At 36.7% G+C, this 25,245-nt stretch overlaps 3 protein-coding genes across 5 annotated transcripts; 1 reads left to right on the top strand and 2 right to left on the bottom strand.

The window, feature by feature from the left end:
* Positions 1–6,727: 6,727 nt before the first annotated feature.
* LOC137731686 (vesicle-associated membrane protein 724) lies at positions 6,728–10,447 on the bottom strand. Its single transcript, XM_068470870.1, has 5 exons — positions 10,149–10,447; positions 8,744–8,885; positions 8,518–8,638; positions 7,382–7,444; positions 6,728–7,290 (listed from the first exon to the last, which is right to left on the bottom strand). Exons 1-5 carry the CDS (start codon positions 10,336–10,338, stop codon positions 7,141–7,143), a joined length of 666 nt encoding a protein of 221 aa, XP_068326971.1. The 5' UTR covers positions 10,339–10,447; the 3' UTR covers positions 6,728–7,140.
* A 2,057-nt stretch (positions 10,448–12,504) lies between these two features.
* On the top strand, positions 12,505–14,551 carry LOC137732484 (uncharacterized). Its single transcript, XM_068471799.1, has 7 exons — positions 12,505–12,717; positions 12,835–12,873; positions 13,039–13,092; positions 13,180–13,233; positions 13,957–14,010; positions 14,100–14,171; positions 14,262–14,551. The coding sequence occupies exons 1-7, from the start codon at positions 12,643–12,645 to the stop codon at positions 14,355–14,357; spliced, it is 444 nt and encodes a 147-aa protein (XP_068327900.1). The 5' UTR covers positions 12,505–12,642; the 3' UTR covers positions 14,358–14,551.
* A 4,785-nt stretch (positions 14,552–19,336) lies between these two features.
* LOC137731685 (probable protein phosphatase 2C 40) lies at positions 19,337–23,981 on the bottom strand. Of its 3 annotated transcripts, XM_068470869.1 has the most exons (5): positions 23,072–23,560; positions 22,292–22,581; positions 21,400–22,183; positions 20,961–21,225; positions 19,337–20,462 (listed from the first exon to the last, which is right to left on the bottom strand). In XM_068470869.1, the coding sequence occupies exons 1-5, from the start codon at positions 23,111–23,113 to the stop codon at positions 20,335–20,337; spliced, it is 1,509 nt and encodes a 502-aa protein (XP_068326970.1). In that variant the 5' UTR covers positions 23,114–23,560; the 3' UTR covers positions 19,337–20,334. The 3 variants fall into 3 exon arrangements, with proteins under 3 accessions (XP_068326970.1, XP_068326968.1, XP_068326969.1); XM_068470867.1 differs by having other exon boundaries at positions 19,341–20,462; positions 21,400–22,581; positions 23,072–23,558; XM_068470868.1 differs by lacking the exon at positions 23,072–23,560 and adding an exon at positions 23,599–23,981 and having other exon boundaries at positions 19,346–20,462; positions 21,400–22,581.
* Positions 23,982–25,245: the final 1,264 nt, after the last annotated feature.

Below are 25,245 nucleotides of genomic sequence, written 5' to 3'. Positions count from 1 at the left end.
TACACGACCTGTTTATACGACACAAAAACGACATGAAAATAACGGGTTTTGGATCAATACAATAATTAATCGGGACATTATCGGGTTACACAATAAGAACAGGTTTACACATAGGTAACCCGTGGATAACCCATTTCAACACGTTAAGAAAAAAGTACTTTTTTTTAGATGAAGTACGATATTCATTGAATAGTGAAATACATACAAAATCGAGGATAGGGTGCTAACAGTGGCCTCAATAAATCCCTTGCCGAGGCTTTCAACCCTATCACCATGAGAACCTCACCTTCCACCTGCACGCGTTTTGTACCCCAGTTTCGAGAAAACATAGCTGCTGCCCTTGCAGTAGCAACCTCTTCATGCATCGTCAACCGACCCTAGTCTCCTAGACCACCATTGCAACCATGAAATCTCCTGATGAATTTCTTACCACAATCCCCATACCTCTATACGAACCATTCTCATCCCAAGCAGCATTAGAGCTACACTTTATCCAACCAGAACCTGGGTACTGCCATTTCTGAACTTTTAAACTTATAAAAAAAACTTACTATAAATTACAATACCCATAGTGCATATATTGTATATTAAATATATATTGTTGTATTGTTATTCTATATAAGTTAAAACAAATTAAGTTTTTATTTATTTATTTATTTTTATTATGACAGTTTCTTGTTATTATTACTGGAATAAATTTTACTTGACATGTTGTGTAAAATTCAAATCAACTAGTATAATATAGGCAAAAGACAACTTTCAATTTTAAAGTCAACGACATAACAAATATTTTTACTCTTTCTCTCTCTCTCTCTCTCTCATTCAGTCATAGTCATAAATGTTTTATCATCTTAAAACTGAGATATTAAAAAAAAAAAATATATATATATATATATATATCTAACACATGAAAAAAAAATTATAACAATTAATTACAAGTGTGAAAAAAAATGTGAAAAAAATATGCAGGCCCTCATGATTGAATTGATAGGTACATCTTCATTTAAATTTTTAAAACCATACAAACCCTCATGAATAATATTTTTAAGGGAGTTCAAAATAAATAATAAATAAAAATCATTAATGTACAACTGTGAAAAATGTAAATGAATATATAAACGCTTAAGATTGCATCATCTATGCTTAGAGATGGTTATATCTTCATTTAAATTTTTAAAACCCTCCAACCTCATGAATAGTGTTTTTTATTTGAGTGCGAAATTAATAAAACTCATAATAATTATTATAGATGTGACAACACGTCCTTAATTTTAAGTTTTATAAATTTTAAAATAATGATTGTACTAAAATGCCCTTAGAGGCGAGGATGTTTGACTTTCGTTGACCATTCGAAGTCACAATTAATGTTTCCAAATAGATCTTGAAGCTACGAACGTATAGGCGAAAACCGTTTACGAGTCCGGATTATAACGGTATAGTTACGGACATTTAAAATTGTTTACTCAAATTTTAGTTTATAAACTAATTAAACTCCCACCATGTGGGAATTGTAACCAATCAAATTAAAGGGGGAAGGACCAATCAGAAATTAGAGGAGAGGGAGTTCGACAATTAGGAGAGGGGAGAGAAAGCTCCCAGCCTTCCCTTTCCGTCGACCTATCCGTGTACCCACCCAACCAAATTCCAGGGGTTTCCGCCATTTTTCTCGTTGAACCAACATCATCCAACACCTGCAATCTCTTTCACAACCTCCCCTCTACCATCACTACCCAAATTCGAAGGTTTTTAACTCCAAAACCATGTAGAACCTCACGGAGCACCAGTGCTCAATGGTGATTCCTCCGTTCCGGCTAGTTTCGCCACCCACCACCACCCCTAATCAACTCCCCTTAGACCTAGGAACAAGACCCAACCAGCGATAGATGCGTTGGAACACCGGACAAGTTGAATCAACGAACACCCATTTTAGGGTTTTCGACAGGTTTGTGGCGATTGGAGGCTTTTTCTGGCAAAATTGGACTTGGCCATATGTATAAAACTTGCTCTACTCATTGAGATCTTCATTTTTTGTGAAATTTAAGAATTTTTAGAAATAGTTGATTTTTTCAGCGAGTCGGGGCAACCGGCAGCCATGTACGGTGGCGCGTGGACCGAGGTACCCCCTGACCTTCCTTGGCTAAATTTGATACCCCAATTCTATATGTGAAGTCCAATTGATAAAATCTCATCATTTGAACATAGTTTTGATAAATACCGCCACTTAATCCTTATATGAATTGATGATCTAACCGTTGAATCATCACCAAACCTTAATACATTATAGTGCGTAATATTTTAGGACAATAGGAACCTACGGATTGGGAATTCAAAGTACGGATCTTCCCAAATTAGATTTGTAAGTTCGTAAAATAAAATGTCGGCCGCTACTTAATTTTAGCAATTAGCGGAGATCCGACCGTTGGATCATTCTGAAACTTTAGGATGTTGTTCTAGAAGCTTATTGAAACTCTTAGGAAGTTATGGATCGGAAATCCGAGGAACGGATCTTCCGGATCGAGTTACGTAAGGTTGTGGACCCTATCGTTAACCTTTGACTGACGGTTGACTTTTGGTCAATGGGTTTCAAATTATTCTAGAACGTCTTTGGGGATGTATTTTATGTAAGTTACATGTTCTATCGATAAGAATTTTGAGACGTGATTTGATAATTGTTCTAGGCGCCGATCATTTTGAGACACCTCGATATTCGTGTTAGGGAGTTGTAGCGCAGGCCTCAAGTAAATGGGTCTTTTCCTTTTTATAGTATGTATATATAAACCTTATAGTTTCCATCAATGCTTTTGAATTGATTTATGTATATCATGCCATGATTAAATAATGTTGTAAGATATGTTGCACTGTTGTGAAATGCCAAAATTATCCTACGAAATGTGCAGGTAAGTTCAGGTAAGTTTATTATATTGGTTAGAATTATTGCATCATTATGGAATGTTTATATTCATGTAGTGCTTATCATTACTGCACCCCGATGTTCGTGGTCCCATCTCATGCCAAGGCTAGTCCTTCACGTGATGTTCACCTCCCACACCGCAAGCTTGCCTTGGATCCAAGTAGGTACTAGTCCTGTCGTCCAGGTCGCATTAAGTGACTCCGACTCATAGGTGACTGCGCATAGCGCTAGTTTTCACATGATCGTATCACGAGAGCGTATATTATTACACCTAGCCCTATCGTACAAGTCGTATTAAGCGACTCTGACTCGTGTGTTAACATAGATTGATGAGCAATAGGTGCAGTCGTACAGATCGCATTAGGCGACTCCGACTTGCATGCTAGTATAGATTGTTGAGCACCTAATTTTACTTATATTACTGTTGAGATTGTGAGTTTTGGGATGTCATACCTTATTTACGTTTTGCAGGCTATGATGAGTATCTTCATACTATACGCAGTATGTATATTTTGGAAACTATACATGTTTTACAGCGAGGGTTTATAACATTTTCAAAGGTTTTTATTAAAACTTTATTTTCAGGCCCACTCACCCTTATTTTTCACCTTTCTAGGTTCTAGTAGCAGAGTTTTCGTACCGACGAGGATTAATGGCAAATCTTGGGGTAGACGGTTATCTTCAATGGTATAATTTCTCACCATATTTTACTGTATTGTACTTATGCTCTATCATCACGTGTGAATTGGGTTCATTCCCGCTCACAACGCACTCTTGTATTTAGGCACTTTTAGGTTTAAATTTTTTCACATTTCCACATCACTACACTTTATAGCTTCTTCACCCTCCAAGTGTCGGCCAACACAGCTTGATTCGAAGTCCAGGTGGACATTCCGGGTCGGGGTGTGTCAGCAGAAGTGTGAAAAATGTAAAAAAAAAAAATACAATCACTCAAGCTTTACAACTTTCATAAAGAGTTCAACTCCAAAATCCAACACCATAATCCATAAACCTTAGATTCAAATTTAACCGTCGATTATTTTTGTGACTATAGTGGCGGAATTCAGAGTTAAGTCATTCACGAAAGTTGTAAATCTCGTCATTACGAGTGTTTATATAAATATATATTTTTTATTTTTCACACTCCTACACAATTAAAAATTATTAAAAAAACCTTATTTAAACAATAACCATAGGATTTAGTCTCACTTATGTGAGATTAAATCGTTACCGTTGGATTCTATCTCACTTATTTATTAATTTAAATTATATTTCTTTTAACGGGTAAGGGTAACGGCTCGGGTCATATTACCTGTTAATATTAACGGACCGATTTTGAGTTGGGTCGTATTACCTGTTTGTTTTAACGGACGTTCATGACCCAATAAAATATTATGTATAACACGAAAACGATACGAACACAAAAAACACGACACGAATAACGACCTCATGCAACACTTAGAGCATTTCCACCGATGCTAAGGGCACCCCAAGATATTCACTATTTAATCCACCCAGTGAACAGTAACTGCCTTTTGCATCTCCATCCCTACATTGAATAGCCCTGACAATAGGCAATAAAATATTAGTATTTTTTAAAAAAATAATACAAAATAATTTTATTTGTAATTTCGGATAAGATTTTTAATCGGTCTCGTTGTACCACTTTCTATTAAAAAATTTATTTTTATTTTTTTAATTTTTTTTCTTTTCACATGGTGTAGCACACCATTTCAAAACCTTTTTTTTTTTTTTTTTTTTTTTTCCTTCTTTTCACATGGTGCCAATGCACCAGGATCAGGATCATTCCAAAAGCTTTGTGTGTTTTTTTCCTTCCTTTTTCAAGCTCAGCAGCTCTCTCTCACTTGAGCTCTGGAGGCAAGGCCTCAAACTCTGACAACATCAATAGCCGATCTGTGCAAAAATTCACAGTTTTTCACTTGGTTAAGTAGGTAAAGGATCGCCAACTGCTTAGTTAAAATCTCTCTCTCTCTCTCCCCCAAAAACAAATCCCAAATCGTGCGATCTGGGTGAGGGCGAAGGCGGTGTGGGGTGCGACGGTAGCTACGGCGAATGAGGGATTGGATCTCTCCCATTTGTTTGTGGGTGTATCATTAGCCTCGGCAATGAACTCTGGCGAGAGCCGTTGAGTTCGAAGGCTGGGTTTTGCAGTTTTTTATTTTCTATTATTTTTCTACTTTTTTTATTAATTTTTTACATTTTTTTATTAATTTTTTACATTTTTTTATTAATATTTTATATTTTTATTAATTTTATATTGTGGCTGACGTCGTCCTAACGTCAGCCTTTTGTCACGTTGCCTTCGGGCTCTCGGGCTGGCAACTCGTGCCAGGCCTCTTCCTCGGGCCGGCCCTATCCCTCGGGTTGCCACACACTGGACCAAATCCGTCGGACTTTCTGACCCTGTTCACTCGCTTGTCCCTCGGGCTCCAGCACTCTTAAAGGTCAGTGCATACTGTTCAGTAAATTTGGCAGGCCATGACTTCTGATGCTTCTAAATGATTATTAAAACTTTAGGAAAGTAAAAATAATAAGTGGGAAGTGCACCGATAGATGACTATGGGAGGTAAGAGTAGAGGGAAAGCCTATTGAAACGTTAGGGCTGATTTGATGACCAGTTCGCTTTTAATTTTTATTTTTCCGGATAGAAAGAATGGAAGAAATGAGAAAAGGGGAAGGATAAGCGGAAGTAGAGAGAAAGAGGGAGAAGTGAATGAAATTACATGAAAATAAAAACCTGTGGGTGAAAATAATTTCAAATTGTTTTCAATTTTTAGTTTTCATTTCCTACATTTTTTTCCACTTACTTTTTCCTTTATATGTGGGACAAAATATGAGAACTAAAAATTCAAGCCGAAATGGTACCGAACACGTTTTCATTGTTCATCTCTACAAATGTTTCCCAATTAAAGCTATAATGTCCATACGATCACTAAAATGCAAATTCAATTGCTTGTTTTCATTTTCTAAAAATATTCTCATAAGACATTGTCAAACGAGTCTTGAAATCTTTTCGACTTGTTATTGTTAATTGACAAGAGGGATATCACTAAATTTGGTGGTTTTGCCCTTTGGCATGTCTCGGGGTGGTGGTGGGGGGGGGGGGGGGGGGGGGGTTGTGGGGGTGGTGGTGGTGGTTGGGGGGGTTTGAATGATTGGACCTTTGCTGTTAAAGCTTAAAATATTATCCATACATTGACCGTGAGAAAAAAGCATATCCTTCACTTTTGGAAAGAAAATTACCACTAGTGACCTAAGCACAAGTTTAGACTGTTCATGTTTCTCATATACACCATGGTGTAAGGAAAATCGTAGTCACTCACCGTTTGATTTTAATCCAACCATGGATGAAAAAGTAAAACAACAGAAATTAAATGATCGTCAACCATTAAATTAAGATCGAACGGTGGGAGACCTCGAATTTCTTAAACCCCGATATCTAAGAGAACAAGATTGTTCATAAAATTTCAGTTGGTTTGGTTTGAATTGGGTGTACAATAGTCTCTCACAATTACACATTTAAACCGTCAACTTATAGCTAAGCATAATCTCGGTACTCATTAGAGCATCATTTGACATTAGCTGAAAAATACAAAGAATTTGTAGCTCAAATGGTTTACGACATTTACTCGTGTCCTCGAGGACCTATGTTTGATTCCCTTTTGCTTGTATCAAAACTAAAAACACTACCTGAGGACAGTATTTGTCTTGCCTAGCACAGATTGTTTCCAACACATGCATAGAAAGAAATCATTTGATAGCATATGAGCATCTAGTATCATGCATTGCCTCTGATAGTTCAGAAAATTCTTTATAATCTAACTTTTTCCCAACTCTCTGAACGTCGTAACGTCTTATAACCCACGTAAAACTGACCCAAACGAATTGCAAACCAAAATTGAATCGAATTGTATAGCATCTTCAGAAAAGTTTCTTTGGGGACATATCAGGAATCTCCTGATCTAATCAATCATGTAAGATTCAGATAAGAAAAAATAAATCACCAAAACCTTGTCTGCATAGTTGCTATATTCAAATAAAATCTAGTAAACAATTCGATAAAGACAAATGTAAGAATTCTCTCTCACTCTATCCCCTCGCCCGTCCCCACCCCGCCTCTCCCTCTCCCTCCATGTTCAACACTATCTGTTGAATTGAAGCTCATGTATCGTATAATTTGAAAGCAATTGCTTTGTGCCTAAATACTACTAGTTCGTGCAGTCAAATCCATGACAAATAGAAAGCCAGATTACCAAGATCAGAAGTAGGAGGATTCCAAAAACGACCAACTTTATCTTCATGTTTTGATACCACATTTTCCTTCTCATTTGTGTCCCCTTATTTTTGTAATCTTGCGCCTGAAAAATGCAACAAGCAAACTTATTCAGCACCTAAGAGTTTAATACATATGACAGATAAAACGGCAGGGTTGCACTTGCCTCCACTTACCTGAGAACGAAGATCTTCAGTCTTGTCAACAAGAACAGTCAGGTTTTCCCCTCTATCAATAGCCTGAAAAGCATGTGTAGGTGGAATAAGCATGAAATGCAACATCTACGGCCTGGTTAATTGGTGCAATGGATCATATAATGCAAGGTTTATACATCCCAGATGTTGACTCTGACTGGTTTATATATCCCAGATGAAGACTGTGAAAAAAGAAGCCATATTGTACTAATCTCACTAGAATGAATAACCAAAGTTGTGACGGGAAACTCTTTTCTGTTTTAAGTGTTTATTGGGATGGACAACCAAGAGTCTCAATTTACTAATTGTGGTAATTTGTACAATGAGAAGGATATGCCTAGCAGAAGGAACCGTGAATTCGTACAAATGCTAGTAGCATGGGGGTACCTAGTTTGCAAACAAGTAAAGTACTCAAACCACCACTAGGGTATAGTACAAACACATGGACCTCCCATACGACTATAAGAATTATATATACTCGAGTAAACTTCAAAGAGCTGACATAACAGAGTGATAATATGTATAGCACCACAGCCAGCAATGTAAATCATGACAGAAGCCCCCGTACCCCAGTCTAACAGTCTATGGCACCTGTGAACTACAAAATCACACTCAAAGAGAGAGCCAAACAAACCAACAAGGTCACCTTGTTTCTTTATATCTTCAAAAGATTCTCCGTGCATTTTTACTCTCTAAAGCTATGGATCTGCCATTTTTTATGACCACCGCCACCACCATGAATAGGTGTCACACATTAATGATGAAGCCATTTGACACCACCACTATGAGGTCACATCTCTTTCTACTACAAATAACTGCTAGTCATTAGATACCCAGTGATGGAAGGAGTCGGAGACGAATAGAGAGAGAAGATGGTTGCTTAGATTTTCACCCATTGTGTGGTCACCAATCTAATATACGTGTAGTTTATACACGGTGCTTCATATATTTTTGAAGGGTTAAGTTCAACAACTTACTTGGTTAAGGTCTTACGTGTACTAGCACAAAAAAACAAAACAGAAAGAACTGCATTTAGATGCAGACGGTATATCAATAACAAAAAGCATTTGTACTTTAACATTGAATCCACGCACTATATCTGAGAACAGACACTGTACCTTGTCAATATTCTCTAACATTATACTTTTAACTTCTGAAACTTGCGCCTTCACTTTCAATAGCTTTTCAATCTCTTCTGCATGATCAATTATATACTTCATGTGCTCTTTCATTATTGGTCTGTAATTTTCAAATTCATCTTAGTTTCCATTTGAACAAAAAAAGAATTCTCAAAAGCATAGGGTTACTTGAGCATAACCTATCATGATTCATGAATGAACATACCCAAATTCCTTGTTAAGACTTTTGGCAATAGCCGTATCTGCTTTACCACCCCCATATCTTTTTTTGAAGTCAGCTCTCACTCGTTCTAAAAATGCAATCGATATCTGCTTGCCAACAGAGTCTTTGGCAACAACACAGTATGCTGCAAATTCCATAGAACACGAGATAACAGGTTTGACCTTCCCCAAAAGAAATTTCACAGATTGAAATTATGTTGATTTGGGCACACACATAGATGCATCAACAGACTACAGAACATAACAGATTGTACTACTAATTCGTTAACATCCATTTCATACAGAAGCTAAGACTATCTCCAGCATACTGTCTAGTCTTAATACTGATATAATTTAAAGTCACACACAACATTTATTGAACCGAACATTTGTGTGCAAACAGTATTAGCATGAAACATAATAAAAGAAAAATAAGGATGTTGAAATGGCTCAACCCCAAGCTTGTGCTTTGCTTAGTTGAGCTCACAGGTAATCTCAAAGGCCAACTAATATGCACAAGGCTAGAACTGATACAACATTTTGCCTTTTTAGTTTAAGGAAGGCCAAAAGCCTAGATTTGAGAGTCCAACTCTCAGTGTATGTACTCTTACCAACTAAGCTACGAGCCTCCCCGAACTGATTCTAAATTTGATTGAGTCATATAATAGCTACCTATTTTCATAAAGTGAGGGGTCCAAAATAAGGGGCAGTCAATTAAATTCTGGGTTGCATCCTAAGGAAGTGCATGGTGTAATGCGGAGGTACAGGTTCCACTACTAAATGAACGAAAATGATGAATGTGATACCAATCCACTGTTTCTCTTCTTTTCAAAGTGAAATAAATAATTCAAAACACCAGTTGAATGAATTTTCAGCATCTCAATGCCGAAGAGCGTTGATCACATTTACTATTATTCAAATGGTATTTAAAGTACTTCCTTCTTCTTCATCTAATATTTATGCAAATATCATCAAGTTCCTTCCTTTTCAACAATTCAACCTACTCTACTCACCAAAACTCACCTGATTTCCAAGCCTAGTCAATTGAGCTAAATGCCATGTCTTCTAAATTGTTGAAAACCACAACAAAACAAGACTAAAAATTCGAACTTCCTTCCTTTTTCCACAGATTTTCTCAGCAACCAAACAGCTAAAAACTCAAACTTTACCAAAATCTCCGAAAACCAAGCAAACCCCAGTTCAAAAAGCTCACTAATTTCCAACTTCCCAATACAAACCAAGTAAAACAGATCATAAATCCTCACATTTCTCTGTTTCACATTAGATCCAGCTACTCCCGCATGCAATTCAAGCTCCCGTACTGTTTGTTTCCCGGGAAAACGAAAGAAAATCAAACCAAAACAGAACGCAAAGAGATTAGTCAGCTGGAACAGAATCGAACCACGCACCGTATCCGTCCTCGACGAGGAAATTGAAGGTGTGGTGATCGCAGTTGTAGGTGAACTTGTTATTGGAGGAAGGCAGTTTCTGGAGACACTGCGCCGCAATCGCCGGGAAGTTGCCGGTGAACTCAGTGTACTCGGCCAGGATCATCGTGCCTCTGGCCACAAAGCTGTAGATGAACGATTCCTGACTCATTTTCTTGCTTCGAGTTGGCGAGTTAGCTCGCACGGAGGTGTGGAAGCAGCAGTAGCAGACAAATCGAAGGCTCTGGTTGGTTCTGTTTCTTTGTAATTAAGTCACTAAAACAGTGGAGCCTCTCTGAAATATCTGGAACTATTTATTATTTTAATTAAATTTAGTTGACGGAGGTGCTGTTTTGGCGCCGGTGATGTTAATTTAATGATTAAGCGTGATTAAAGTGTGTTTAAGAAAATGATTATTGCTGGACTAAAAGTCGTAAGAGTATCTTCAAATGAGATGTTAAAATGTCCAAATCAGCAATAATGATAACAAAAGATAGCATTAATGTTTTCTAACCGAGAAGCCAAATCTGATGTGGCATAACATGGATTGACATCTCTCCCCATTGCTGCTAAATTTGACAGCACCTTCAGACTTTTTTAAATGCTTTTTAATAATTTTTTATTGGTTTAAACCATTATCCTTTTGTTTCTTTTCATTCTCAATGCAAAGAAAATATATATGAATTATTATTTTATGTTTATAATTTGACATATCGGTTGGAGATTAAAAGTTTAAAAGATGTCAAAGTGACATGTAAGTCTTCAAATTTAAATTTTAGGTTTAAAATTTGACATCTCCTTTGGAGATGGTCTAAAGCATCTCTCCGCTTTAACTGGTGAAGAGTTGAATTGCTGGTAATGCCCCTATTTAGGCGCAAGTGGACTCTGTGGACTGCAACAGAATTCGCTATCCATGTCTGCAGTGGAGGGTATTCTCAGAAACACAACCCATTACCAAATCAAAAACAGCCTACGACTGCGTTGCATGCACACCTAGCGTTTGCTGCCTTTCCCTCATTATTCAAAATTTTAAATTTTGGGTAAGTAGCATTTACCACAATGGTGGAAATGTGTTAAGCCCTTGCACGACAGCATGAATTTGAACTCCGTCAATAGCTAACATAACATCTAACATTTGCCTTTTGAAACTTTCTTTTAGTCTCACTTACCATGTGAAAAACTGAATTTGTCTAACATCTCTTACCATGCTAGCAGAGATGAGCTATTGCAGTTGGCACAGTATGAATCTGTAGGCTACCAGTATGGACGTAAATGAGTGAAATGGCTCGATATTGGCAATTTCAAGAGATTAGACAAATCAATTTTAGCGAAAAAAATAAAATTAAAGGGGTAGCATTAGTGTGAAAATCAATAAATAAGCTCGAGAAATAACCAAACAAAAACAGTCAAAGTTATTGAATGCTAAGAAAAGTCCACCCATCCTTGGATGGCAAGGGCAAGAAAATTGCCCAAAACCCACCAAATGTGGCTCGAGTGTATGCCTGGCAAACGGGTCATGTTTTCTGTGTTTCATATCGTTTTTGTGTAACACATGTTATCTTATTGGGTTGTGTCGTGTCACACCCGTTATTTTAACAGGTCATGTTACTTTACCCAACAGGTAAAATAAACCGACCCGTTAAGAAAAATATTTTTTTTCTTCTTTAATTTGCACATGCCACATTGCCACATAAATATTACTTTAAAACATAAAAACACATTTGTCGTTAAGTACTACATCTACACTCCAAAATGATAGCCTAATAAATAAAAAAAAGCATCAATACACTACTAGTCTACTACAAAATATCAAATCTGCAAGGATATGCAAAATGAATGAGTTTTTCTACTTTCCAAAGCCTTTTGTTTCCAAAGAAAAATGGGTGAGAAGACAAATTGGTCGATAAGGAAAAATGTTGCTTTGCTTGACACGTGGCAAGACGAGAGTTATTAAAAATCTCGTAGGAAATATAAAGCAACAATGATATCAACAACAAATTGAGTTACACAAAAAACAATTATAGTTCAAAATGAATAGTAAAAACAAAGGAAAATTAATGAAAATGGCTTGAAAACTTTCAATTTTAACGATATAGACCAAATAAAGGGTAAAGTAAATAATACCATGATTGATTTTTTTAGTGTAAAAATATAATTTTTCGTTAAAATAAACAGTACATAGGGCTTTTCATTAAAGTGTCACGAAAACAATTCAACTATCTTACCGTTTTGGTAAACACACACTTTCAAAAGTCGATCACAAAACTCACTACATTTACATGCGGCAATCTCAAAGTCCCACTCCGCCAAGTGCGTGCCGACCCAACAAACACTCAAAATTCGAAATTTGAACTTCCGCTCCTCCTCCTGTTCCTCCAAGTCCGACTGAACTGAAACCCCCAAAATTCAAACAACACACAACACAAACAAACATCAGAAAATCAGAACTCGTCATCTGATCTGGTCCCAATCCCAAATGGCCGCCGCCAACTCTTCTGATCCCTCGATTCCCTCCACTCCTCTCCCTGCCCCTGCTCCTCCACTCTCCTCCGTACGGCCGCTCCTCTTTTTTTATCTTCCCATTTATTTCTCTTTATTCTGTATTTTCTTTTTTATTTATCTTTTTAAAATGTTATGAACTTGGAACAATAATTCTGTGTGATTGCAGAGTAAGGAGAATGCGACTCCGATTGGCTCCAAGCTTGCGGTAACCTTTTATTCTTGTTGCAAATTTTATTTTATTTTATTTTTAATTTTATGTATTTTGTTTAGGGTTTTGAGAATTCTTACCGAAAGAATTAGAAAAACCCAGATTGTAATTTTGTGTTTAAAGCTGTTTTTAATTTGGTCACGATGTTATGTTTGTTAATAGGAATTGAATGAATCGAGGTCTGAGCTACTTGTTAGAATTCAAGGGTTGAAGCAGGTTAAACAACTGACCACTACTTTCTCTCATCCGATCATGGAATGGTGTTTGTGCCTAATTTTCCTGTTTACTGATCTGGGTAATTAGGATTTGCAAAGTTGGAGGTTAAAGTTAGACACTCAAGTGAAAGTCTATCGCGACGTAAGTGTTTATATAATTTTTTTATATACTTGAGCAGCATGCATTTGGATTCAGTTTATAGTTAATCTTGGTGGGATGATTTGTTTTTGCTAATGTATGTGTGGTTAATGTACGAATTGGGTGCCTCTTCTTTGGAAAGTAAGATGATTTAGTTGGAGAGTTAATTCAATTGAGGTCTTTCTTTGATCACTGAATCAAAGTTTACCAAAAGTTTTTTTTTTTTATTTTTTTTTTTATGCATTTTAATAATTAGCTTTTGGAATTCTTACGTTTATTATCTTAGTTGATGATGTTTTGTGTTGTGTTTAGGCGTGCATAGAGAGAGAGGGTGGGGCGGGCGTCGGATCGGTGTGATTCAACTTTTAACCTGTTGAGAACACTTACATGTTAGTTCAACAAACCATTTCCTTTGTTCATATTCTGAAACTCGGACAAAACCACAACTGTTGGTGTTTCCCATTGATACTTGATATCTATAAATCACACGTTTCTGATGTATAGAAGGTGATTGAAATGGCCAAAAGTACAGAAATTGGGTTGTGCTTCAAACTTGGATGCAAATAGTAAATACGAGTAAGCTTTGTTGAATGTGTTTTTTCGTTATATTGAGTCTCTCTTCTGATTGGATTGGAGCTAAAACTTGTTTGCTCATACTTGTATTGCTTTCTTCTTGCAAGTTTTGACCATGTTCAACTCTTGATGCAACTCTCTTCCTTAATGCAGGAGCTTTCAGAACTCAAGAAATCCCTCAACACTGAAGTGGATCAACTTCGATCTGTAAGTTGTGCTCCAGCAATCGATCTTTGTCAAATTTCATTTTGAAATGTGATCGTTTACGCTAACATAAGTCATTGAACTGAAAATAGGAATTTCAAGAACTGAGGACCACTCTTCAGCAGCAGCAAGAGGATGTTACAACTAGTCTTAGAAACTTGGGGGTTCGTTCTCATACACTGCTTGTGGGTGTGTCTTTCTGAGTTAAAAAAGTTAGTATAAGAGCTGGATTAACGTCTTATTAATTTCTGCAGCTGCAGGATGTCTCAGGAGAGAAAAAAGAAGCCCAAGATACCGAAGAATCAAATGTTTCAACCGAGGTGGATGAAGCCAAAGAAGCTGAAAGCTAGATTGATTTTTCCCCAGAGCATGCATGGCACGCGTTCATTCCTGAGCAAAATCTGATTCTTCGTGAATCTGTAATTTGTTATGGTGGTTTAGTTAGAATTTGCCACAACCATGTTGACTTGCTTAACGCACAACTCTTCTCTGAATAAATTATGTAGAATTTTGCTTTTATATCCTCAGTTTAAGCAGCTTTCTATCAGTTTTTCTTCTCTGCTCTCATTTGTGCTTCCCCGTTATTAATATACATCCAATGTGAGATGATTACTCCCTTGTTTTAGGAATGTTTAATATATTATTCTGATTAAACATTTTCCTATCAAAATGTATGTCTTAGAGAAACGATCCAGAGGACGACATTGCTCGTGTTATCCTGTCACGGAGATTGCGCCATCGGCAAGGTGCTTACCATCGGATTATCTTCTGGTGCAGCATATAAATGTACACCACGTGCCGGTACCATCTCATGGTTTTTCGATTTGGTTCTTTAAAGATACGAGGCTCTCTTCTTCATGCGCTAACGCAGAGTTTTCATTCTCCGATGTGAAATCTCTAACACACATCTTGAAAAAACTTAATTATACCTACAATCAATCGAGTGATGAGACGTAATAAGTGTTGTAGGAACATCCATTTCATCAAGATATCCACAGTTTCGGGCCCTTGGCTGTCGGGTCCAAGTTTGGGTCGATAGGGTTGCTGAAGGTGCTGGTGGCAACTCTTATGGTGGTGGTTAAAGGATCTGTATTTGACTGAAATGAGTTGTCCATGTCCTCAGCTAGGCTAAATGCTCATCAAGCAAGCTAAAATTTAATATATGAAGTGGGAAAGTTTCTATTTATTACTTTGGGGGTTCTGTGTATATATCCAAATGAACAATACTTGGCTACTCAAAGATGAGTAGGAACTCCTACTCAAAATTTCTCAAAAATGTTCGTTATCAAGTTATAGAATTTCGTATTTATAATCAGAACCGTTCAAATTAAAAATCTCCCTATAAATATCACCTCTACAAAAAATCAACTAAAAATAATGTCGTTTAGTTATCAAATTGTTTGAAAACAAATTAACGATATTGGTAAAAACATTACGAACCGTTTGTATAGTTGCTACAATAGATTGACTAAACGACCTTAGCTTTAATTTATTTTTTGCATAGATGATCTTTACAGTGTGATTCATAGTATGAAAGGTACTAATCATAAGCACAAAGCTCTATGATTAAAACACTAAATTTTTTTAGTAGGAACTCATACTCATCTTTAAATAGTCAAGTATTGTTCTATCCAAATTTGTTGTATATATACTGCCCTCTTCGTACTGCACATACCACTCCAAAAGCCAAACTAATTTACTATTTTTTTTTTTTTGCTTGAGGTTATGGTTGTTTGAGAGGGAAAGGCCAGAACTTGAATTCAATATGCATTGGGAAGCAACAGATCGATCATTGAGACCTCTCGCAAATGTGAATTGTGATCCACAAAGCTTGTAGTTTGGGTTAAGAATCTTAAGATGCTGTTTTGGATTAAGTTCCACCTTAATCCAATTTGATCTTCACCCTTTAAGTGTGACTATCACACCATCGTGTGATACTATCAGTTCACTTAATAATTATTTTATTATTAAAAATAAATATTGAATCCGTACAATATAAAATATGTCAATTCATTCGTTATTCTCATTATAATCTGGTATAAATATGTAGTTTCTTTAGCATTACTCTTATTATAATGTCCAAATTAATAATAACCAATAGCAACCGTCACACTTAAAAAATATCATTAATTGTCTAACACTGGTTTTTATATAATGATACTTTGTATTAGAGTTCAACCAAGTCACACAATAAAGTAACAATAATAATTTGGTATAGCACTCACTATTATGAGAGTCAAACCTACAACCTCTCATTTACAAATTAAGAAAAATAGCACTAAACCACAACATTAGTGCAAAACCACAACGGTTTGAAAGGCTAAATCTGTAAACAAAGATGGTAAAAAATTAATTAACTAACTTTTTTTAATAAAATACATTTTAACCACTGTGTTTCTCCTCGATTTCAACTTTGCTCACTGTAATTTTTATTTTTGACAATCTAGTCACTGGATTTTTATTTCTTTGACTACTAATTGTACTGCAGGTGTTTACACCACAGCGATTGACTCGCAGCAAAACAAAGTTAAGAATGTTTTATAAAATTATTGGATTTTCGAATTTTGAGCATCTTACTTTCACGTAATTCATATTTACAAAGTTCAACAAGCAATGATTGGAGTGGTGATTCGGGACTCCTCTGGACGATGTTTTGGGATCAAGAGGAGAGAGGTATCTGCATCAAGTGCGACGGCTGCTGAGGCTATCTCTATGCTTGAGGGTTGTCTTCTAGCTCGGTAGGAGAATTTGACCCAGGTTGTTGTGGAATCTGACGCCTATCATCACTTGGTTAAAGGAGTCTATTAACCAAGCAACTTGGGAGGCTTTCCCCATGCTGACCTATGTGGTTGACATTGGTGCCTCGCTGCATACATGCAGATGGTCTTGGATTCCAAGATCGGGAAATGAAGCAGCGGATTTTGTTGCATCGCCCCAGGTTCCCGAGATGCGCGATTCTATCTGGGTAAATAGGCCCCCATCTTCGTTTGCAAGAATTCTAAACAAAGACGGTTTACCTTGCCCCCGACTTAGTTTATTTTGTGTGAGGATAAGGTGACATTCTTGCTTGTTGTGGCGGTGTCGTTTGTTTTCTCTGTCCTCATGGCTATGTACCTTTGCTTGCCGGTTGCCGGCTTTCCGTGTATCATCTGCCTTTTGGCCTTGTTTATGATATGATCCATTGCAAAAAAGGGGGAAAAAAAAAAAGAAAAAAAAAAGCAATCGATATCTCACGGTAAGATGGGCAATACTATTTGCAGTTGTCACTGGAAACCTTGACATTCAGACCCTCATCAAAAAATTTATTGCAGGATGATTTCAAACTGTGGATCCAGTTGATCTCAGCCGTACACGTTCCACAGCTTATGTGCACCCGCTGCTGAAGATCAACACCAGCCCAAGAGCCCATATTTAATCAAGCCCAATCTGTCTGTGTAAAAACTTCTACATAACTCCAAAATAAGATTGTATAATGTGGAACTCTACTTGGATGAAACCAAGCCCTGCAACAAAGTAAAAGCAATCGAATGCAACAAAATAAGTAATAGAGGAGTGATAAATCATGATTAATATATGTATTTCAATGACACATCGAACGTATTGCAAGGGATTTTAAATGCTTAAAAATTTCTTCCTCTAACCTTGCATAAGATGTAGAAACTAAATAATGAGACTCATACCTTCAAAACATTGGATGCCCATTCACGGTGAGAGGGTCTCCAGTCTAGGATTCGTGGGTCAAAGAGGCAGGGGGCGGCGAAATAGGGGTCATGGGGGAAAACGTAGAGGATGTGGGAGAAGTTGTTGGGGGGTGGGTCTGGCGGAGGGCAATTAGGGTTGGAGGAGAGAAAGAGCCTACATAATTTGCAGGTGGGTTAGAGGCAAGTGGGGTGGGAGAAGGGGATGAAGGAGGTGGGGTGGTTAGAGCGGTTGAAGAGGATTTTGGCGAGAAAGATGCAAAGAGTGATAGAGAATGTGAGTGGGAAGTTTTTATTTTTTATTTTTCATTTTTAAATTATTATTTTTTATTTTTAATTAGAGATATGTTAGGATTACATGTAGGTGAGGCTTTGAAAAAAAAATGAACAGCAGAATTTGGTTGTGTGAAATTATATTTCTGCCATATTTCTTATTCATGTTCTGTTTTAATTAGAAGGTTAAACTGGTAATTTCATAGGGTTTTGGTTGACAATGAGTGTTTTATTAATTAGTAGAGATATATGAGATAATTGCTATAGTAAGAACCAAGTAAGAAGCAAGCAACAAGCCAGAAGCTAGAAATGAGCATGGATCGAAGGGAGGAATGTGACTCTTTTAGAGTTTATGTGTCGGAATGAGTGTAATATGAGTAGTTTTCTTACTTGTTTTGTCTTTCAAACACTTATATTAGAGTTGTGTACTCTAATTTTCCCAACAACTGGCATCAGAGCAGTATGATCATGGACCAACTATTTGAAGCTCTTGGGAATCGGGACACATGGTTAGTGCTGTACCGAGGCACTATTACTGTATTACTAATATGAGCAATCGGTAACCTCAAGTCGTTGGTTGTCACCACCAAGCGGCCTCCCTTTTACTCAATCAGGTTTTGTAAATTTTTCTCATCACTTGTCATGTGGTTTGAGCAACCTGAATCCACAACCAATCATTCTCGTAGTCAATATGTTCCAGACTTGTTGCCGTGAGAGCGAACTCCTGGCCCTCCATAGCGAAGGATGCTTCAATGTCCCAATCTTCCTCGTATTTCGTCTTTGGTTTCGAAGTGGCAGCATTACTCTCGACGAACATTTTGTTGCCCTCAAATCTTTTATTATTCTTGGATTGTCCACAATTACAGTGATACTTTGGAGCTCCCCCTGACCTAGGACTCCCCTCCGTCTGAGGACCTGTCAACTTGTACCCTCTGGGTTCTTGTCATTGTTATGTTCCATCATCATCGTACTCGTGCACCAATTGGTCATTAAAAGGCTAATTGGGTGAAGGCGACACATTTGGAGAATCTAAAGGTTTTCAGCGATGAAAACCCTAATGTGTTTCATTTGAGTTGTCAAAAATAAAGATCTAATGGCTAATGTATAGGAATGAATCAAAAAAGTAATTTTTATTGGTTCTACCTTCTATTTTTTATGAAGAGAATGAATCTTTAACAAATTTTTGTTGGAAATTATGTATGATAAAAATTTTTTTGCTTATTTATACCGCATCGTAGTAGAATTTTCGATTGTAGTGAGGAGGAAATAGGAGAAAATTAGAATGGAAACAAGTGGGGAAGTTTGGAAGTCCATCAACATAATGCATTTAGTCTTGAAAGGTTAGAACTAATGGTGTTTGTGAACAAAGAATCATTTATGCTTAATTGTTTAGGCATGCTTTTGCAAGATCTAAAAATGCTTTCAAATAATAATCCAAAGAGCCTTTGGTAACAGTTACAAGTGGCTCCGAATTATAATAATGTGATTTTTTAAGAAGTGCTTACAAATGTTTTTTCAAGATGCGCTAGAATTTTTCACAAAAATTTTAGCCTACTTAAATCTAATTAAAGCATTTTTATTGAAAGTGGCCATGTATACAAGTGCTTCCTACAAAAGTATTCTCGAATGGCTTGTAGGTCTCTTTGTCAAGTTTGGAAAGAATAGAATACAATCAATATATTGATTCCCTTTGGTCCCATACGAAACTGCAATTGACATTCTTTAGAAAAAGCTCAGGTCAACAATAGAGCATCCCTTCTTTATTCATCAGTATCTGCCAGAAAATATTCTTTTCTTTGTATTTGGTTGAATGCCAGAAAATGTTCTTTGAAATAATTAACTATCACCAAAAGAATAAACCAAACAAAAATCGATATGATTGATAAGAGCATAAAGGGGCAACCCAGCCAACAAGAAAGCTCCCCGTTTTGTAAGGGTATAAGGAATGTCTATCGTACCATTCACGAGGGAGAAAAAGATTATTATAATCTCATAAGAAAAGACAGAGCATAGTTGGAGCTAACGGAGAACTTGGTGCAAAACCGAATGCACTGGCGTTCTAGGATTCATCAGCCAACCCCACTTTATTTAGTGGGATAAGGCTTTGTTGTTTGTTGTTGGAATCTTATAAAAATTGCCAAAATTGCAGAAAAAATAATATAATTTATTTGCCCTTCTTGAACAAGCCTGCAGATGAATGCAATTAAGCAGTCTTTTGCCAAGCAAATTTGGTAAACTATAAACATTATCGTAGAGCAGAAGCAAAGTATATCTGACATCCACTATATACAATTTGAAACCTAACACCCTGGACTGCCAAAAATATCAATCATTCTATCACACATGAAAAATAGTCTTACACGCACGTTGACGCCTTTGTCGTGCGCTGATCTGTACCGAGCATAATCACAATTACAGTTACATCATCGTGATACTTCCTCCGCCTTCCTGCTGGAATGTTCATGAGTTCTTCCATGCTGAGACCTGCAACGAACGAATAATGTGCTTAAAGACCTGGCAAACGAAAACTATGCCAAAAGACTAAATGTAACCAACCCTGTATTGGTATTTACTTTTGGAAGACTTCAGAATACCAAATTTTGGAAGCAAATGTGAATGCATGCCTTCAGGTGTGGTGTGGTGGACGTATGCATATTCGTGTCAAATATCATCTAAGTTAAATCTGGTCTTAAAATGTTTTAATCAAATATGGTTTCAGGAAGAAATCTGTGTCAAAACTGGAGTTTTCCTACCAAAAAGTATTTACTACGTACGATTAGGAGGACATTACATGAGAAGTTAACAAACAGCACCAAATAAAATTGAGACAACTTATTTTAAACTAAAAGATCTGTTATCTTTCAACAAATGCAAGAGGTCGTATGATAATAATACCACATACACCATAGAAGCGGCATCTGAAAGCAGAGAAAACGAAAGTGAGAGAACTAAGAGCACATGATATATAAAAAAAAACTCTACCTGCAGAATTGGCTGCTCTTACTACAAGCTGCTCGAGCAGAAACTTAGCTGGATCGCCAGAGGGGTTGCTCAAGATATAGGAGTGGACAAGCTTTACTGCCTCGTCATTGGTAAAAAAGTCAAACAGGCCATCACTACCAAGTACTACAAAGCAATCAGATTTTGATATTCTGTGCACATTCAACGCTGGTTGAGTGGAAACATATGGTGGGCTTATGAGGTTACGAACTTGAAGAATTCCCATCAATGCATCATTCAGTTTTTTCTGCGCAAAAGTGAAAAGAAAATAGAATCAGTAATCACCACTAATTGAAAATATATTGATAACGACGAAGGGGCATAAGACATAAACACACCAGATAGTGTCAGTTTATCTAAAAAATTTCTTTTTATCCTACTTGGTGTTGGTGCATAATTGTTAAACAGTAAGAGTAACCACCTTTTTCAAGTAACCAACTCCAAAAGCTCGAGTGACCTTCAATTTCCCCTTTACTTTTCCAGCCACAACGGTCATGGGATCGTCAGGATGTTCACACAAAACTCGCATTCTCTCACTTTCATCATCAACTGTATGACTATCAGTGAGCTGGATAGCTTTTAACCTATCACTCCCACTCATTAAATAACCATCACCATATGTTGCCAATACAGCTCGGCTGTCACCTAAATTAAGTGTATACAAATCCTTTCCATGTAGAAGTGCAACTAAAACACAACACCCAACGGAAACTAAATCTGGGCGATCCACCATTTCCTGGTCAACCATGCATAGAAAATCATTCTCGGCCTGACTAAGAGCTTGTTGGAGGCTATCAAGCACCCCATGCCTAAACGAATCAGTTAATGTTTTTACTTTTGCACATGGAGTATTCTTAGAGGTATTGTCAAAACTTGAATCCTTGTGTGCATAAATTCCGGATGAAAATCTTTCTCCACTAATAGTACTATGATCTCCTATATATGGAAGGGACTCATCTATATCTAGATCATTAGAAGCTTTGATGGATTCCTGACTTGATTCCCAGTCTAATGAATTAAAGTGAAATATGATGGTTTCATACAGTGTCCCAGCCAGAAAATCAGCTGCGTCTCTTCCATTGAAACCGTCATAAATTGCACAAAAGAGCCACCCATTTTCTTCAGAACAAACAGCTTGGACCCTGTCTTCACCAGCAGCTCCACCTGCCACTTGCACTTCCATGCCACTAAGAAAACTATCATTTCTGGAAGGACTCGTGGATTTCATTAAGTAAGAATCAGAATCAGGTGTAGATGGACTGCAACTTAAGTTCGATATACTACTCTGAAAAGAAGATGATAATATATCCAACCTTGACATAGACGGTGAAGAGGGAACTCTACGAAATGAATTAGGAGAGTCCCAACTAGGAAGTATTTCTGCCCCTATCAAACCATTGCAGATATTTGTGTTTGCCAGAGTGGCATTTGCACTTAAGGCAGCACCAGACAAGCAAGAGAAACTACTGTTCCTTCGGAATTCAGGCGGGATTTCATATTCATCAGAATCCTCACAAAAACTGCCTCTGTTGCTATTGCATTGATAGCCAAAGCTTACTTTTAGCTCTCCTTCAGGTTTAACCATAGTTTCTCCTAGCATGATCTACAGATGAAAACATACAAACATCTAGGTTATTCATTAACTCAAACGTTTGCAATGTAACAACTTGGAATTGATTTTGGCCATCTTTATTGCCCAAATACCAAATTTTCTCCAAATAACATGAACTTATAATTCATAACTGAACCACTGTTTTCCGAAGTGCGTTGTTATAGTTTTAAATGGTGATACATTGGAAAACTTGAAGATCCGTTAATATAACTACAAAAGAAAAACAATAAAAATACAGCTTCTTAACTTCAAATTCTTTTATCTATGACGATGATGTAAAAAGTGTGTGCCTTTGTGTGGATGTGTGAAACACCGTAAGTGAATTTTCCGAGCTATAAGCCACAAGAATGCATAGATCTCCAAGTTCAATGATCAATACTAATAATTCAAATGCTTACTCACAACAAGAAAATAAATTGAGTTGAACACCTAAACATGGAGCTTATGGGGGCTAATAGCTCTAGTGATCAAGAACCTTTACCGTTGCACGAAGGCCATAGTTTGAAACTCCGTCCCCTTCCATAAACTAGATGATTAAAGAAAACAGAAGGAAACTAAAAGGTTGGAACCAGGCAGTGTGACTGGTCCGTTGCATCCAAGTTTGAATCCCCCCTCCCTTACATTAGAATTGTTTAGAATAGAATATCGCCGCGTGAAAAAAGAGAATGAACTAAACTTGGAGGTTAAGGAAATTAGAAAATACAGAAATTATGACAATTCAAAAAAGAACAAAAGCAATCATAATATACTTATATCCTCATTACTCCATCGAAAAATCAACACTTGGCAATAAACATACGGTTCCAAAAGTGATTCTTTTAATTGCAGAAGCAATAAAAAAAACCCAACAGGGTGAAACAACAAGCAAACTCAATCAAATAAAAGGTTCAGAAAGATAGAAAATATGGTTCAAGCAAAACCCAATAACTATTTGTGAATTGTAATTCACGTATTCATACATTTATCAAAGAAACACAAGAAGAAACGGAGTTGGGATTGAAAACCCACCTGGCCCAGTTGTCCTTCAACAAAGAGGCCCCCAGAAGAGCAATGGAAACAACCCCAGAATGCGGCTAGTGTTATACAACATATATATGTGTAAAGGTGTATGTATAAAAAGAGTGATGCGTTGTTGGGTGGTAAGAGGGAGTGATAAAGGGTATGACTTTGGAAAGAAAAAGCAGAAAAGCAAGCAAACAGCAGATCTGAGAGAAAAAGAGAGACTTCGAGAGAAAGAGAGAGAGGTGTGAGTGGAGTGGAGAATCTGTATCTGGGTGGTACATCAAAGGGGGGAGGGGGAGGTGGAGTTGGAGGTGCGATGGGGAGGGAGAAGGAAATGGAATGGAGGGAATGGATGGTGAGGAAGGGGCTTTGCTGAAATTAGCGGAATTTGTTTGGCTGGCATTTTGGCTTTTTGTCTATTCGTGCTCTTACCGGTAATGCCGTTTTCCCAGTTCCATTTGAACTCTGCCATTCATCAATTGTATTATGCTTATTATATTATTCCTTTTTCTTTTTTTTAATTAATGATATTATTTACACTGAACAGAGAAGTGGGTTTTAGGGCTTAGGGTTTAGGATAAATTACCCTAAATTTTTGTTTAAATTACGAGGAAGAGAATTCAAATTTGAGTGCAAAAAGGAAGCACGTTACTTTAACCAACTTAATCAAGCTTAGCAAGTCATGATTATACATCATTTCCGAGGCCGGGATCAAAGTCAAGCAGACTCATCAGTTTGGAACATAAATGCCGGGACCTCCCACATTTTTTATTTATTAAATAATCGTAATCCGCGTCCTTACTACTGGACCACTTGTTGCGGTTGTAAGTAAGATGTTATTCATATAATGTTTTAGTTGGCCTAGCCCACGGATCACATCCAAAGTACATGCGTGGTATTTTGTTATGTTATTATAATTTTTCAAATTAACAATTTAATTCCACGGATAAAGCTCATTTCAATTTCTTAATTTGAAAATAATTGATTATCTTCATATTAATTTGTTTTGGTTAATAAAAGTTTAGATAGAGAGGAGTCTAGCTCATTTTAAAGTCAGGATATACCACAAGCTTCTTTATGAGATCTGTATGTTAATTTTTTGTTAACAAACAATAAAACAGTCCACATAAAATTCATTTATCCTATTTCACCAAAAAAAACAAAAAAAATTAATCTAAACTATGAAAAAAGAAATTGATTTGGATTTCGAGAAATAAGGACGCAACTCTAACCAATTTGCCTAAGAACATCTCCAATGAAGACCTTAAATGGAGTTTTTACAATCGTATAGTCCTTAAATATAGGTACAAATCACTTCTAATGGGCCGGAATCGAAGTCCTCAAAGTATCTAAATACATAGGGACTCGCTGCATACATCAAAAGAATTCTCAAATATGAGGACTATATATAAATACTCAAATAATGGACTTCATATTAATTTTGAGTGGGAATGGTGCTACTCTTTATGTTTTTTTTTCCTTGTTTTTTGAACCCAACCAAGTGGGGCAACTTCTCATTTGCCTTTTTTTTTTAATTCTTAAAAAATCAATGTTAGAAATAGATTTTTATTTTTATCAATAGTTACAATATTTCAATAAAATAAATAATATTTTTTTAGTTCCTATATTTAGGGATTATATTATAAAAAAATT

This window comes from Pyrus communis, chromosome 4 (assembly GCF_963583255.1).
Source record: "Pyrus communis chromosome 4, drPyrComm1.1, whole genome shotgun sequence".
Taxonomy (NCBI): domain Eukaryota; kingdom Viridiplantae; phylum Streptophyta; class Magnoliopsida; order Rosales; family Rosaceae; genus Pyrus; species Pyrus communis.
Note: the sequence above shows the minus strand (reverse complement) of the source record. Positions and strands in the feature narration are given on the sequence as shown.